The 16465-nt window shown below is 40.8% G+C and overlaps 1 protein-coding gene across 3 annotated transcripts in view; it reads right to left on the bottom strand.

Moving 5' to 3' along the window:
• nckap1 (NCK-associated protein 1) overlaps window positions 1-16465 on the bottom strand; it is a 154274-nt gene that overhangs the window by 27374 nt on the left and 110435 nt on the right. For all 3 annotated transcript variants that reach the window (XM_072261729.1, XM_072261731.1, XM_072261730.1), the window contains 3 exons: window positions 15178-15260; window positions 13990-14070; window positions 10954-11047 (listed from right to left, as the gene is read on the bottom strand). In XM_072261729.1, coding sequence (XP_072117830.1) covers window positions 10954-11047; window positions 13990-14070; window positions 15178-15260 — 258 coding nt within the window. The remainder of the gene's footprint in view (window positions 1-10953; window positions 11048-13989; window positions 14071-15177; window positions 15261-16465) is intronic.

The raw sequence follows: 16465 nt of genomic DNA, 5'->3' as shown, positions 1-16465 counted from the left end.
GTAGATGAACTTGCAGCACGGTAGCAGGTTGACAGGTATAATGTTGTAAGCATCACTGAATCAGGGCTGAAAGAAAATTTTAGCAGGGAGCTTTATGTCCAAGGATGCACATTGTATCGAAAAGACCGGCAGGAAGGGGGTAATGTTGCTCTGTTGGTAGAAAATGAAATCAAACCATTAGAAAGAGGTGACCAAGTGGGAAGCTGTTGAATCATTGTCAATAGAGCTAAAGAGCTACAGGGGTAAGAAGACCCTGATAGAAGTTGTGTACACACTCCCAAACAGTAGTAAGGATGTGGCCTACACATTACAATGCCAGATAGAAAATGCATGCCAAAAGGGCAATGTTCCAACCGTCTTGGGGGACTTCAATATGCAAGCAGATTGGGAAATTCAGGTTGGTACAGGGTTACAATAGGGGGAACTTCCAGAGTGCCTATGGGATGGCTTTTTAGATCAGCCCACTAGAGGGATCAGCTATTCTGGACTGGGTGTTATGCAGTAAACCAGAATTATTAGAGACCTTAAGGTCAAAGAACCCCTAATGGACAAGTAATTATAATATGATCAAATTCACATTGAAATTTGAGGAGGAGAAGCTAAAATCAGATGTATCAGTATAACGGTAGAGTAAAGCGAATTACTGAGGCATGAGAGTGGAATTGGGCAGAATCGATTGGAATAGGACACTGGCAAGGATGATGGCAGAGCAGCAACAGCTGGAATTTCTGAAAGCAATTCAAAAGGCACAGAATATATATATCCCAAAGAGGAAGAAGTACATATGGAAGAGGGAGGAGAAGATGGCAGCGCAACGCAGTGCGCGCGGCCTCTCCGGTGAAATATCGTATTTGTTAAATAGGGGCCATGCACAATCCTGATTTGATGGAGAAGCAGGAAGGAACATCTGGAGAAACTTCTGAAATGCCCGGTTCGCTGCTGCTGCTACTGTGCGATCGAGAATCTCTGGAGGGAAGGCCCCAAATCCTCGGCTTTGCCTGTTGCTGGCAGGCGGGGCTGGGGTCGAAGTGCTCGGCAGAGATGGTGCTCAGTGTCAGAGGGCCGGTCGGAGGCTCTAAGTTTTTGGACGGACTGAAAGTCGGACTGTGATCGGGTGCTTCCAGGATGCTGCATCGCCAAGTTTGTGGCACTGGAAGCTCATGGCAGGGAGAGTTTTCTTCCTTCTACCGTCTGCGTGAGATGTTGGGACTTACGAGAGGCTTTGAGACTTTTTTTTTTTTTACCGTGCCCATGGTCTGTTCTTCTATCAAATTACAGTATTGCTTGCACTGTTGTAACTATATGTTAAAATTATGTGTTTTTTTGTCAGTTTTTCAGTCTTGGTCTGTCTTGTGTTTCTGTGATATCACACTGGAGGAATAATGTATCATTTCTTAATGCATGCATTACTAAATGACAATAAAAGAGGTCTGCGTGTCCTCATACTCTAATCTAATCTAAGTATTCTTAAAGAACAACGGTGGCTAACGAGAAGTCAAAGCCAATAAAAAAGCCAAAGAGAGGGCATATATTAGAGCAATAATTACTGGGAAATTAGAGGATTGGAATGCTTTTAAAAACCAACAGAAGGCAACTGAAGAAGTCTTTAAGAAGGTAAAGATAGAATATGAAAGTAAGCTAACCAGTAATATTAAAGACAGCAAAAGATACTTTAGATACAAAGTGTAAAAGGGAGGTGACAGAAGATCATAGGGCTGGAAAACAATGCTGAAAAAGTAGTAATGCTGGACAAGGAAATGGCGGATGAACTGAAGGTACTTTGCACCAGTCTCCACTGTGGAAGACATTAGCAGTCTGGTGGAAGTTCCAGGTGTCAGGGATCATGAAGTGTGTGAACTAGAGAGAAGGTTCTTGGGAAACTGAAAGGTCTAAAGGTAGATAAGTCACCTGGACCCAGATGGTGTACACCCCAGAGTTCTGAAAGAGGTGGCTGAAGAGATCGTGGAGGCATTAGTAGTGAGCTTTCTAGAATCACTAGCTTCTGGAATGGTTCCGGAAGACTGGAAAATTGCAAATGTCACTCCACTCTTCGAGAAGGGAGAGAGGCAAAAGAAAGAAAACTATAGACTAGTTAGTCTGACCTCAGTGGTCGGGAAGATGTTGGAGTTGATGTCAGGGTACTTGAAGGCACATGATAAAATAGGCCAAAGTCAGCATCAGGGGAAAATCTTGCCCGACAAATCTGTTGGAATTCTTTGAAGAAATAGTAAGTAGGATAGACAAAGGAGAACTGGTTGATGTTGTGTACTTGGACTTTCGGAAGGCCTTTTACAGGGTGTCACATATGAGGCAGCTTAACAAGCTACAACCCCATGTTATTACAGGAAAGATTCTGGCACGGATAAAGCAGTGGCTGTTTGGCAGGAGGGAAAGAGTGATAATAAAGGGAGCCTTTTCTGGCTGGCTGCTGGTGACTAGTGGTCTGTGTTGGGACTGATTCTTTCTATGTTATATGTCAATAATTTGAATGATGCGATTGACGGCTTTGTTGAAACGTTTGCAGATGATATGAAGACCATAAGGCATAGGAGCAGAAAAAGGCCATTTGGCCCATTGAGTCTATCTGCCATTCAATCATGGCTGATCCTTTTATCCCCTCCTCAATCCCACTCCCCGGCCTATTCCCCATAAACCTTTGATGCTGTCTCCAATCATGAACCTATCAAGCTCTACCTTAAGTACACCAAGGCTGCCTGTGGTAATAAATTCCACAAATTCACCACCCTCTGGCTAAAGAAATTTCTCTGCATATGTTTTAAATGGACACTCCTCTATCCTGAGGCTGTGCCCTCTTGTGCTAGACTCCTCCACCTTAGGAAACATCCTTTACACATCTACTCTGTCTAGGCCTTTCAACATTTGAAAGGTTTCAATGAGATCCCCCGTCATCCTTCTGAATTCCAGCGAGTACAGAACCCTAGCCATCAAGTGTTCTTTGTATGATAACCCTTTCATTCCCAGAATGATCCTTGTGAACCTCCTCTAAATCCTCTCCAATGCCAGTACACCTTTTCTTAGATGAGGAGCCCAAAACTATTCACAATACTCAAGGTGAGGCCTCACCAGTGCTGTATAAAGCCTCAGCATCACATCCCTGCCCTTGTATTCTAGACCTCTTGAAATGAATGCTAACATTGCATTTACCTTCCTCACCACTGACTCAACCTGCAAGTTAACCTTTAGGGGGTTCTGCACAAGCAGTCCCTTTGCATCTCAGATTTTTGGATTTTCTCCCCATTACAAAAAAATAGCGTACACATTTATTTCTACTAGGAAAATGTATGGTCATGCGATTTCCAACATTGTATTTCATTTGGTACTTTTTTCAGTCAATGTTCTAACCATGCCAGCAACTTTCCTGTAATACCATAGGCTCTTAATGTGGTAAGGAACATCATGTGCGGCATTTTGTCAAAGGCCTTCTGAAAGTCAAAATATACAACATCTACTGCATCCTCTTTGCCTATCCTACTTGTAATGTTCTTAAAGAATTCCAACAGATTCATCAGGCAAGATTTCTCAAGGAAACCGTGCTGACTTTGTCTAATCTTTTCCTGTGTCACCAAGTACTCCATCACCTCATCCATAAGAATTGACTCTATCACCTTCCCAACTACTGAGGTCAGGCTACCTGGTCTATAATTTCCTTTCTGCTGCCTTCTTCCTTTTTTTAAAAGAGTGGAGTGATATTTGCAGTTTTCCAGTCCTCTGGCACCACGCCAGAGTTCACTGATTTTTGAAAGGTCATTACTAATGCCTCCACAATCTCTACCGCTACCTCTTTCACAACCCCAGGGTGAAGTTCATCTGGTCCAGGTGACTTAAGTACCTCTAGGTCCTTCAGTTCTTTGAGCACCTTCTCCCTTAAAATAATAACTGCACTCACTTCTCTTCCCTCAAACCCTTCAACATTTGGCACACTGCTAGTGTCTCCCACAGTAAAGACTGATGCAAAATACTGACTTAGTTCATCTGCCATCTCCTTGTCCCCAGTTATCATTTCTCTGGACTCATTTTCTAGCAGTCCTATAACCATATAACAATTACAGCATGGAAACAGGCCATCTTGGCCCTTCTAGTCCATGCCGAACTCTTACTCTCACCTAGTCCCACCGGCCTGCACTCAGCCCATAACCCTCCATTCCTTTCCTGTCCACATAGCTGTCCAACTTAACTTTAAATGACAGCATCAAACCTGCCTCAACCACTTCTGCTGGAAGCTCGTTCTACACAGCTCTGAGTAAAGAAGTTCCCCCTCATGTTACCCCTAAACTTTTGCCCTTTAACTCTCAACTCACGTCCTCTTGTTTGAATCTCCCCCACTCTCAATGGAAAAAGCCTATCCACGTCAACTCTATCTATCCCACTCATAATTTTAAACACCTCTATCAAGACCCCCTCAACCTTCTACGCTCCAAAGAATGAAGAATATCCAGTCTCATCTTTTTTTTTAACATACTTGGAAAAAGCTTTCACTATCCACTTTTGATATTGTTTGCTAGCTTGCTTTCACAGTTCATCTTTTCCCACCTCATGATTCTTTTAGTTCCTCTCTGTAGGTTTTTAAAAGCATCCCAATCCTCTATCTTCTCATTAATTTTTGCTTTGTTGTATGCCCTCTCTTTTGCTTTACAATAACAATGACTTCCCTTGTCAGCCATGGTTGGACTATTTTGCCATTTCAGTATTTCTGTATGTTTGGAATACATCTATCCTGCACGTTCCTCATCTTTCCCAGAAACTCATGCCAATACTGCTCTGTTGTTATCCTGGTGAGCATCTCCTTCCAATTAACATTGGCCAACTCCTCTCTCACACCACTACAATTTCCACTGAAATACTGCTACATCAGACTTTACTTTCTCCCTGTCAAATTTCAAGTTGAACTCAATCGCATTGTGATCACAGCTTCCTAAGGGTTCTTTTACCTTAAGCTCCCTAGTCGCCTCTGGTTCATTACATAACACCAAATCCAGTATAGCTGATCCCCTAGTAGAGTCAACAACAAACTGCTCTAAAAAGCCACCTCATAGAAATTCAACAAACTCATTCTATTGAGATCCATTACCAACCTGATTTTCCCAATCAACCTGCATGTTAAAATTTCCCATGACCATCATAACATTGCCCTTTTGAGGTGCCTTTCCTGTTTCCCGTTGAAATCTGTGGTCCACATCCCAGCTACTGTTGGGAGGTCTGTATATAACTGTCATCAGGGTCCTTTTATCCTTGCAGTTTCTTAACTCAACCCAACAGGATTCAACGCCTTCCAATCCTATGTCACATTTTTCTACCAATTTTGACGCAACTCTTTGCCAGTAGAACCACGCCACCCCCTCTGCCTACTCTCCTATCCCTCTGATACAATGGGTAACCTTGGACATTCACCTCCCAACTACAACCATCCTCCAAGCATGATTCAGTGATGGCCACAACATCATACCTGACAATCTGTAATAGTGCAACAAGACCATCCAGCTTATTTTTTATGCTCCATGCACTGAGATATAACACTGTGCACTGTATTTGCCACCCTTTTTGACTCTGCATCCCTAATACACTGATACTCACCCTGCTGGCTGCAATTTTGTCCTATCATCAGCCTGTCCTTCCTGACAGTCTGACTGCATGCTATCTTTGCTTTTTCACCATCCGTCCTATCTCGAGTTCCTTCACTCCAGTTCCCACCCCCTGCAAAAAAATATTTTAAACCTTCAACATCTCTAACAAACCTGTCAGTGAGAATATTGGTCCTGCTTGGTTTCAGGTGCAACCCGTCACTTTTGCACAGGCCATACCTCCCCCAGAAGAGATCCGAATGATTCAAGATAGGAGGAAGGGCAGGGAATTTGAGGAAGCAGAGAAACTACAGAAGGATTTAGACAGATTTGGAGAACGGGCAAATAAATGACAAAAGGAATACAGTTTTTGGAAGTGTATTGTCATGCACTTTGGTAGAAGAAATAAGAGGGTTGACTATTTTCTAAACAGAAGGAAAATACGAAAAACTGCAATGCAAGGGGACCTGGGAATTCTTGTGCAGGATTCCCTAAAGGTTAATTTGCAGGTTGAGTCTGTGGTGAGCAAGACAAATGCAATGTCAGCATTCATTTCAAGAGAGTACAAAAGCAAGGATGTAATGTTGAAACTTTATAAAGCACTGTTGAGGCCTCACTTGGAGTATTGTGAGCAGGTTTGGGCCCCTTATCTTAGAAAGGATGTGCTGAAGCTGGAGAGGGTTCAAATGAAATGATTCCAAGTTTGAATGGCTTGTCATATGAAGAGCGTTTGATTGTTCTGGGCCTTCCCCGCGCCCCCTCCCCCAGACTGGAATTCAGAAGAACGAGGAGCAACTTAATTGAGACATAGAAAAAATGAAAACCTACAGCACAATACAGGCCCTTCAGCCCACAATGCTGTGCCGAACATGTACTTACCTATTAAATAGTGGAAGGCTTTGATAGAGTGGCTATGGAGAGGATGTTTCCTATAGTAGAGTCTAAGACCAAAGGGAACAGCCTCAGAATAGGGTGGTGAGAAGAAGGAATTTCTTTCGCCAGGGAGTGGTGAATCTGTGGAATTCGTTGCCACAGGCAACTGTGGATACCAGGTCTTTATGTATGTTTAAGGCAGAGGTTGACAGATTCTTGATTGATCAGGGCATGAAGGGATATGGGGAGAAGGCAGGAGATTGGGGCTGAGGGGAAAATTGGATCAGCCTTGATGAAATGGCGGAGCAGACACAATGGGCCAAATAGCCTAATTCTGCGTATTATGGTCAAATCATGATAAGGTCCTACATAGGAGGTTAGTGGGCAAAAATAGAGCACATGGCATTGGGGGTAGGGTACTGACATGAATAGAAAATTGGTTGGCAGACAGGAAACAATGAGTAGGGATTAACGGGTCCTTTTCAGAATGGCAGGCAGTGACTAGTGGGGTACCGCAAGGCTTGGTGCTGGGACCGTAGCTATTTACAACATAAATTAATGATTTAGATGAAGGGATTAAAAGTAACATTAGCAAATTTGCAGATGACACAAAGCTGGGTGACAGTGTGAAACGTGAGGAGGATGTTATGAGAATGCAGGGTGACTTGGACAGGTTGAGTGAGTGGGCAGATGCATGGCAGATGCAGTTTAATGTGGATAAATGTGAGGTTATCCACTTTGGTGGCAAGGACAGGAAGGCAGAGTACTATCTAAATGGTGTCAAGTTAGGAAAAGGGGAAGTACAACGAGATCTGGGTGTCCTTGTTCATCAGTCACTGAAAGTAAGCATATAGGTACAGCAGGCAGTGAAGAAATCTAATGGCATGTTGGCCTTCATAACAAGGGGAGTTGAGTATAGGAGCAAAGAGGTCCTTCTGTAATTGTACAAGGCCCTGGTGAGACCCCACCTGGAGTATTGTGTGCAGTTTTGGTCTCCAAATTTGAGGAAGGACATTCTTGCTATGGAGGGAGTGCAGCGTGGGTTCACTGGGTTAATTCCAGGGATGGCGGGAATGTCATATGTTGAAAGATTGGAGCGACTGGGCTTCTATACACTGGAATTTAGAAGGATGAGAAGGATCTGATTGAAACATAAGATTATTAAGGGACTGGACACACTAGAGGCAGGAAACATGTTCCTGATGTTGGGGGAGTCCAGAACCAGAGGCCACAGTTTAAGAATAAGGGGTAGACCATTTAGAACAGAGTCGAGGAAAAACTTTTTCACACAGAGGGTTGTGGATCTGTGGAATGCTCTGCCTCAGAAGGCAGTGGAGGCCAATTCTCTGGATTTTTTCAAGAAAGAGTTAGATAGAGCTCTTAAAGATAGCAGGGTCAAGGGATATGGGGAGAAGGCAGGAAAAGGGTACTGATTGTGGATGATCAGCCATGATCACAGTGAATGGCAGTGCTGGCTCGATGGGCCGAATGGCCTGCTCCTGCACCTATTGTCTATAATCAGGAACTCTACCAATCTGGCAGTAAAGTTCCAATTATCAGAGTATTCCCATACTCATGATTTTAAATTCAAATATTTTAAATTTCTATCTATCTGTTAAGCATGTGCTGACATAGCCAGTTGTTAACAAGGACCCTAAATTAATACTGTGTACCAACACTTAACCTGTTTTGGCCATTTCAAAAAAGCGCATTAAGGGGCAAGTTCTAAGTCCTTGCAGTACTCCGAGAGCTGTACCTGACATTCCAGAAATAACCTCTTCTGTTCCTAATTAGTTACATTAAATCAATGTGAATATTATTCCTACTCTCATCATGTAGGACACCTTGTACCTAATGACATGTGAAAACCTAAGTATACTGCATCCACTGATATTTCCTTGGCTATGTTACTATGTATATCCTCAAAAATAGACCTGTCAATTCTATTCTATTTGTACTAATTAATTTTTCCTCAATGATTTTCCACATGCCCTTTATGAAAGATTCTAATATTTACTCATTGTTGACCAAATAGCTCTAGATTTTTAATAATTCTTTTCCATTTTTTACTTACAAGGTTATATTGGCCTTATTCCAAACCACAGATTATCTTAAAATTCTCAAGGCATCTACCTTTAGAAAAGGGTGGAGGAATATCCTGGAAAAGGAGGAAGGGTTTAAAGGGAAGATGAACCAAAGGTAAAGATGGATATAAAGTTGAAAGAAAATGTATAGGGTGGCAAAAATGTGTTAAATAGAAAAATGTGATAATTCAGAATTCAGAGGAGGAGGAGGAGGAGAAAAAGGAGATACATTTAGATAAATAAAATAAACAAATTAAAAACAGACAAGAGCTCCAAGTGAACACTGACTCCTACAGAAAAAGGCTGGAGAAATGTTTATAGGGGAAAACGGAAAAATGGTTTACGTCAATCTTCAGGTAGAAAATTCATAAATATGCTACAAATAAAACACATTAAATGTAACTCAACCTACTGAATGCCTATTTCCATAAAGTAACTTATAGAATTTTCTGTACACATACTAATTATGTCCATCAGAACAAAATGCAAGTCACCAGTAGGTCTTCTATAGTATCCTGTCAAACTTGGGACCTTTAAAATATTATTTTTATTGAGATACAGCACGGAATAGGCCTTTCTGACCTTTCAAGCCACACTGCCCAGCAACCCTAACCTAATCATGGTACTAATTACAATGAACAATTAACCAGTACATCTTTGGAATGTGGGAGGAAACTGGAGCACCTGGAGGAAACCCACACATTTACGGGGAGAACGTACAAATTGCTTACAGGCAGCAACGGGAATATATTGTGCATAGTTGTGGTCATCTAGCTTTTGTAACTAACTCATTAAGCTTAAAAGCTCACAAGGATGTTACTGGGAGTGGACAGGTCAAGTCATAAGCAGAGACTGAATGGGTGGGGCTTCTTTTCCAGGAGCATAGGAAAGTTGAGGGAGTTACCTTTTCGGAAGTATATAGAATCATAAGGGCAACAGTAAGGAGAATAGTGAGACTTTTCCCATAGTAGAGGAGTCTAAAATTAGTGGATATAGGTTTAAGTAGAGAAAAGAAGTGATTCAATGGGACCTGATCGGCAAGTTCTTCCTCCATCCCACCTTATAGAGGCTAGTGACAGGTAGAAGGTAGTGACAGGTGCTAGAAGGAAGAATCATTGCCATGTTTAAAATACATTTTGTTATGTACACAGCAACACACATAAAAGTTGCTGGTGAACGCAGCAGGCCGGGCAGCATCTCTAGGAAGAGGTACAGTCGACGATTCGGGCCGAGACCCTTCGTCAGGACTAACTGAAAGAAGAGATAGTAAGAGATCTGACGAAGGGTCTCGGCCCGAAACGTCGATTGTACCTCTTCCTAGAGATGCTGCCTGGCCTGCTGCGTTCACAAGCAACTTCTATATGTGTTGCTTGAAATTCCAACATCTGCAGATTTCCTCCTGTTTGTGTTGTTATGTATACAAACAGGAAAGATTTAAGAGAGATATTGCCCAAACACAGGAAAACAGGACTAACTCAGGTAGCTGACTTGTCTGACAAGGACAGGTTAGGATGAAAGACTTGTATCCATGTTGTATAACTTTGACTTTAAACTAAATGTAACATTTAAAGATATATTTGTCATTACTGTGGTCTTTACCTTGTACAGAATTCAGTAAAAAAAAACAATTCCGTGTTCCAAAATATGTCAAGCATTTCCAATACAACGGTAGGAAAGGACCCAAAAATATTGCCCATTACCATTTCCATTATTTTACTGATTTTTACCATCTTGGGAATAGGAACTTATAGAACCATAGAAACTACAGCACAGAAACAGGCCTTTTGGCCCTTCTTGGCTGTGCCAAACCATTTTCTGCCTAGTCCCACTGACCTGCACACGGACCATATCCCTCCATACGGACCATATCCCTCCATACACCTCCCATCCATGTATCTGTCCAATTTATTCTTAAATGTTAAAGAACCCGCATTTACCACCTCACCTGGCAGCTCATTCCATACTCCCACCACTCTCTGTGTGAAGAAGCACCCCCTAATGTTCCCTTTAAACTTTTCCCCCCTTACCCTTAACCCATGTCCTCTGGTTTTTTTCTCCCCTTGCCTCAGTTGAAAAAGCCTGCTTGCATTCACTCTATCTATACCCATCATAATTTTATATACCTCTATCAAATCTTCCCTCATTCTTCTACGCTCCAGGGAATAAAGTCCTAACCTATTCAACCTTTCTCTGTAACTGAGTTTCTCAAGTCCCGGCAACATCCTTGTAAACCTTCTCTGCACTCTTTCAACCTTATTTATATCCTTCCTGTAGTTTGGTGACCAAAACTGAACACAATACTCCAGATTCGGCTCACCAATGCCTTCTACAACCTCATCATAACATACCAAGTTTACAAAGAGAAATCCAAAATAAAAGTTATTAAAGATAACCATTCAAGTTGAATGCTCAAATACCTGACTTCTGTGATGACAGCGCAACCACTAGTGCTGGGTCAATTTCACAAGGCAAACCAGATGCTGAAGAGAGTTCATACACATTCATTGCAACCTGCACAGGTTAAGAAATTACATTTAATAAATTAATTCCCTAAATTCTTCACATAGGATAAGCCAGAAATCTATTTATGAAATCGAAAACATAAATAACTATAACAAACACATTGAATTTCATGTTAAATTGCTAATATAAATTTTAGAAATAATATTTCACAAGAAAATGGAGTATTATGGAGTATTATGGTTATGCTATTACGGCTGAAAGCTGGTTGCATCTATCCAGCGGCAGTCATTTGATGAATTAGTTGTTGAAATGTTTGCCTCAAAGTCAGAAGTACACATTACATGCCTGGAGTATGAGCAGACAACATCTGGGAGTTAAAGATTAATCTCTAGATTAATTCTGTCAGCAAACTCCACTGCTAATTATTGTATCAAGCTTCTTCATTGGTAATAAAAGTACTGGAGATTGCAGAAAAGGAATTTAATTGGCAAGTACCTTTGACAAAGTGCCGCATACGAGCCTGCTTTATAAGAACCCAGGGTGCTACAGGAAAGTTACTAGCACAGGCAGAAGATTGACTGACTGGCAGAACACGAACGGTGGAAATAAAAGTGGCCTGCTCTGGGTGGTTGCTGGTAACTAGTGGGGTTCACCAGCGGCTGGTGTTGAGTCCACTACTATTTATGCTACATCTGAATGATGGCTTTGTGGATGATACAAAGTTAGGTGGAGGGACATGGTAATATTTATTAACAACTTGTAACTGTTCTTGAAAGAGTAATAGCATGAATTTCTTGATTCCTTGTGATTTGTACAATGGTGTTCACTTACACTGCTGCCCAATCTTTCTTTGTGGTAAAGACTAATTTTGAGGGTGCAATGAAACAGGCTTTGAGTGTTGTGCAGTGTAAATTATTGATAGTAGTGTCACTTGTTGTTTCATGTCAGTGGCACAAAGGGCATCAATAAAGCAGTCCACTTTGCCCTTGATTAATGTTTTAAGATTATTATATCCATTCTAATCAAGGCAAATAATGAGTACTCTATCAGAACTTAACATCCTTTCAAATAGCAGGAAAGCTTTGTGAAGACAATGGTATTATCTCACTTCAGTGCTATCAAATAACACTTAATAACTCGCTCACGGTGTAGACTGGAAACTATACCCAAGTCCCAAACCAATACATTCAGACCACATTTACTTTATTAATCAAATTAGTGTTTAGTGCAATGCTAAACAAGTGTTTTCGAAAGGCTTGGGATAAATTTCTGGAAATTAGCAATTTATGAACTCCAATTGCTGAAGTTGAATTGGCTGGATTGCTTCTAGAAAAAAACTAATCACATTCATTGAGGTCTTTTGTCTTGTAGATTGGAAATAAAAGTACAGCAAATGCTAGAATTCAGAATCTTCCAGGATCACATAGCTGCTAAAGTCTTCCACCTGAAAAGTTAACTTTGTTTCACATTTCACAGATGCTACCCAACCTGCCAAGTGTTTCCAGCATTTACTCTTTTTGTTTGAGCATCTCCATCGTGATTATTCTAAACACTGGTGCTCCATAAGGTTGCTTCCTCGTACCTCTATTCTACTCCCTAGAAACTCAAGACTGCATGGGCAGATTCTGCTCTAATTCCATCTACAAGTTTGACCGTAGTGGGCTGCATCTCAAATAATGATGAGTCATAGTACAGGAAGAAGATAGAGAGCTTAGTGACGTGGTGTCAAGATAACAACCTGATGGCATGAATATCGACTTCTCCAACTTCCTGTAATTGCACCCCTTCCCTTCATTGTTCCCCATTCCCGTTTTCCTCTCTCACATCTCCTTACCCACCCATCACCTCCTTCTGATGTTCCTCCTTCTTCCCTTTCTTCCATGGCCTCTGTCCTCTCCTATCAGATTCCCCATCCTCCAGTCCTTTGTCTCTTTCACCAATCAACTTCCCAGCTCTTTACTTTACCTTCTTCCCTTCTCCCAGTTTCATCTATCACCTTGTACTTCTTCCTCCCCTCCCACCACCATACTCTGACTTCTCCTTCCTTTCCAGTCCTGAAGGGTCTCAGTTGAAATGTCAACTGTTTACTCTTTTCCAGAGATGCTGCCTGGCCTGCTGAGTTCCTCCAGCATTTTCTGTGTGAACCTTTTCCTCCTATAACAAAAGGACTAGCCAGTGACTTCAGAAAGGAGATAGTGCACATGGTCCTATCTACATCACCAGTGTTGAGGATGAGAGCTTCAGATTCTGAGGTGTGAATATCACAAATAATCTGTCTTGGTCCAATCATGCTGATGTCACAGCCAACAAAGCCCACCAAAGCCTCTATTTCCATAGGAGACTAAAGAAATTTGGCATGTCCCCATCAACCCTTACTAATTTTTATCAATGTACCACAGAAAGTACTCTAACTTCGACTGATCTGCCGATGACTGTAAGAAACTGTGGAGTGTTGTGGCCATAGCTCAGCACATCTTGGGAACCAGCCTTCCCTCTTTGGACTTTGTCTATGCATCACTGAAGCAACTTGCGTAATTAAAGACCCCACTCACCCTGTACATTCTCTCTTCCTCGGCTCAAAGACAGATTCTATCCCACCTCTATTACACCTTTGAATAGATCTCTTGTATGATAAGATGGAACTCGTCTTCACAAACTTCAGTGCACTGTGTAATTTGATCTGTATGAACAGTATGCAATACATCCTTTTCACTGTACTTTGGTACAAGTGACAATTATTTGGCAATACTAATTCCATATGAGCATAATAGCTTCTCTAATTTACGAGCATGCACTTTGTCTTCATTTGTAATGCAAATTCAATTAAACCAAACAGTACATGAAGAGTGCACCACAGGAAAATACACAAAATTTAAACTAAACTATAATTCAATACACAATTATTACATTCACACTCTGCAATTCTAGCAGTAAATACTTGCTATTAAATAGACCATAAATAACTTGATCTTAAATTCAAATTGCAATACCTTCATATCTGTCTCTCTTGGAATGTGATCCTTGAAATCTTCAACTGAACTAACAAGAAAAGGAATGTGGCACGACAGAACCTGAAAGAAATATCCACCAAAATCAGTGTTAGTAGATTTTGAAGTCAAGCCTTCAGAATGAGGCAAGGGAGGGGTAGAAATAGCAAATCTGGCAGTGTGGAATAGGAGCTGTAGTCTAAAGAGCATGGAGGGGCTTAGAAAATAAAGTTATGCTCTTCAACATTCTGAAGTTAAGCAGGTTGTTCCAGAATTTTTTGTCCCAGGATTTTGGCAGTAATACATAAAAACCCCCAGCCCAGTAGCTTTGATTCAGAGGTTACTTGATCAGTTGCAGCAAGGCACAATAAATGCTTTCAGACTGTAAATACTGCAAGATGTCAGCAAAGATAGCAACAGCTTTGACTGGACAAGAAGTCTGATGACTGCAGGTAATAGACATGAAGTAACCATGCTTGCTGTTTACAAGCTCATGAAGATCACAAATGAGTATAAGAACAAAAGCAGAGGCAAAAGAAAGAAACTAAACGGCAGGCAGGAGCAAGGCTAAGTTCCAAGGTAAAAGCATTCTGGACAGGAGTACTGGATATAGTGCACCCATATTCCACAAATAGAAAACGCACATGCCTCGATCTATATTTTAATTATGTCATTTGGGTTCTGTAAAACATAGTCACATCTAAAAGTATTATCCAAAATACACTCTGGCACTGTTAATTGGTTACTCTGTAGCTCTCTGGCAATCATTTTGTCTAACTGCTCCTTCATGAACATTAATTTTCACTTAACCCTGTACCTTGTTTCCAAGAAAATCACTTTATCTGCTCAGTTGTGATTAACTGTGCTTCTCAAAAATAACTGCATACTTTTGTAGGAGTATAGATTAGAGGGTGAAACAAAGTCATTTGGCCCCTTTTGTTCTACCATTTAATCAGATCTGGGCCTAAATATACTAGTTCCAATGTGTCTCAATTAACTGGAATCCGCTATACTTTTTTTTATCTCTAGAGTCCTTTTAATTCACTAGCTCCCATTAATTGCTTTTTCAAAATTATTTCCTCTTCCAATGTCACCAATATTGTTTTAAGAATGTTGTACAGCATTTGGCAATTTGACCACAAACATATTCAAAGATATTCATAGGATATACGTGAATCTATCCGTACTTACATCTCTAAGTGCTTCCTGTGCCAATGAACGGAATGATAAGATAACACCAATTATTGTCATCCTCTTCAATACACTGTCAACCGCTACAGTTTATAAAACAAAGAAAAATGAGTAGCATCTAGAATTTGAGACCGATCACGCATAATGCATCAAAACGTACTCTTCAGAAATGTGTCCATAACTCTACTGAACAATTTTCAGCTTCAGACTAATTACACAGTAACTTGAATAAACTGTACAAAAATATCCTTGTAAACATAAATCAAATTCTTAGAAAATTGGAAACACTAATTTAAAATATGGATGGCTTCAATTTTTAAATAATCAGACAAAGTTATTTTTTTTAAAGTACAAACGTTTGTAGTAACGAAACATAGCCACAGTGGTGCAGCAAGTAACGCGACACTATTACAGCTCTGGGCATCAGAGTTCGGAGTTCAATTCTGGCATCCTCTGTAAGCAAGTTTTTACATCTCTTCCCGTGTGTATGGGTTTCCTCCAGGTGCTCTGGTCTCCTCCCACAGTCCAAAGACATACCAGATAGTAGGTTAATTGGTCATGGTAAACTGCCCCATGATTTGGCAAGGGGTTAAATCAGTGGATTGATGGCAGGCATAGCTTGAAGGACTGGAAGGCTTGTTCTGTGGTGTATCTCTAATTAAAATAGTGGAAATGTGCCATTTTTAAATTTTTCACTTTTACAAAACATGGGTAAAAGATTATATTTGATGGATCTACATTTAAGTTATGAGAGTGAAGGCTTCAAAATCCACTGTGACTAATGTTCCAATAAACCTCAGCTTTTCTTAAATCACATCACCAATTTGGCCGAAGGGACCAAATGTTATAGTTTCAAGTTTTGAAGTATTGAGGGGGCAAAAGAGATGTCAAGAGGCTTCAAGGGTATACATGCAAGTTGAGTGAGTTGTTAAGAACATGACAGATGTAACACAATATGAAAAATGTAGTCATTCATTATGTAACAGAAAAATGGAGTGTTTGTTGACTGGTGAAGGATTAGTGGTGGGCTTGGTTTGCTTGCACACAAGTTGCTGCAGACCAACATGTAGATTCAAGCAATTTATTAGCCAATTATTGTAAAGGGATTTGAATACAGGAATAAGGAAATCATATTGCAGTTGCGTTGGGCCTTGGTAAGGGCACACCTGCAGTTTCGGTTTCATTACTATGGAGAAATATGTGCTATGAAGGAAGTCCAGAAAGGTTCATTAATCTCATTAGAGTCTTCAACATGAGCCAAGACAGGCTAGGATAATATATTCTACAG

Source organism: Mobula birostris, chromosome 6 (genome assembly GCF_030028105.1).
Source record: "Mobula birostris isolate sMobBir1 chromosome 6, sMobBir1.hap1, whole genome shotgun sequence".
Classification (NCBI taxonomy): Eukaryota; Metazoa; Chordata; class Chondrichthyes; order Myliobatiformes; family Myliobatidae; genus Mobula; species Mobula birostris.
The sequence above is the reverse complement of the archived record's forward strand: the minus strand, read 5'-3'. Positions and strand labels throughout refer to the sequence as shown.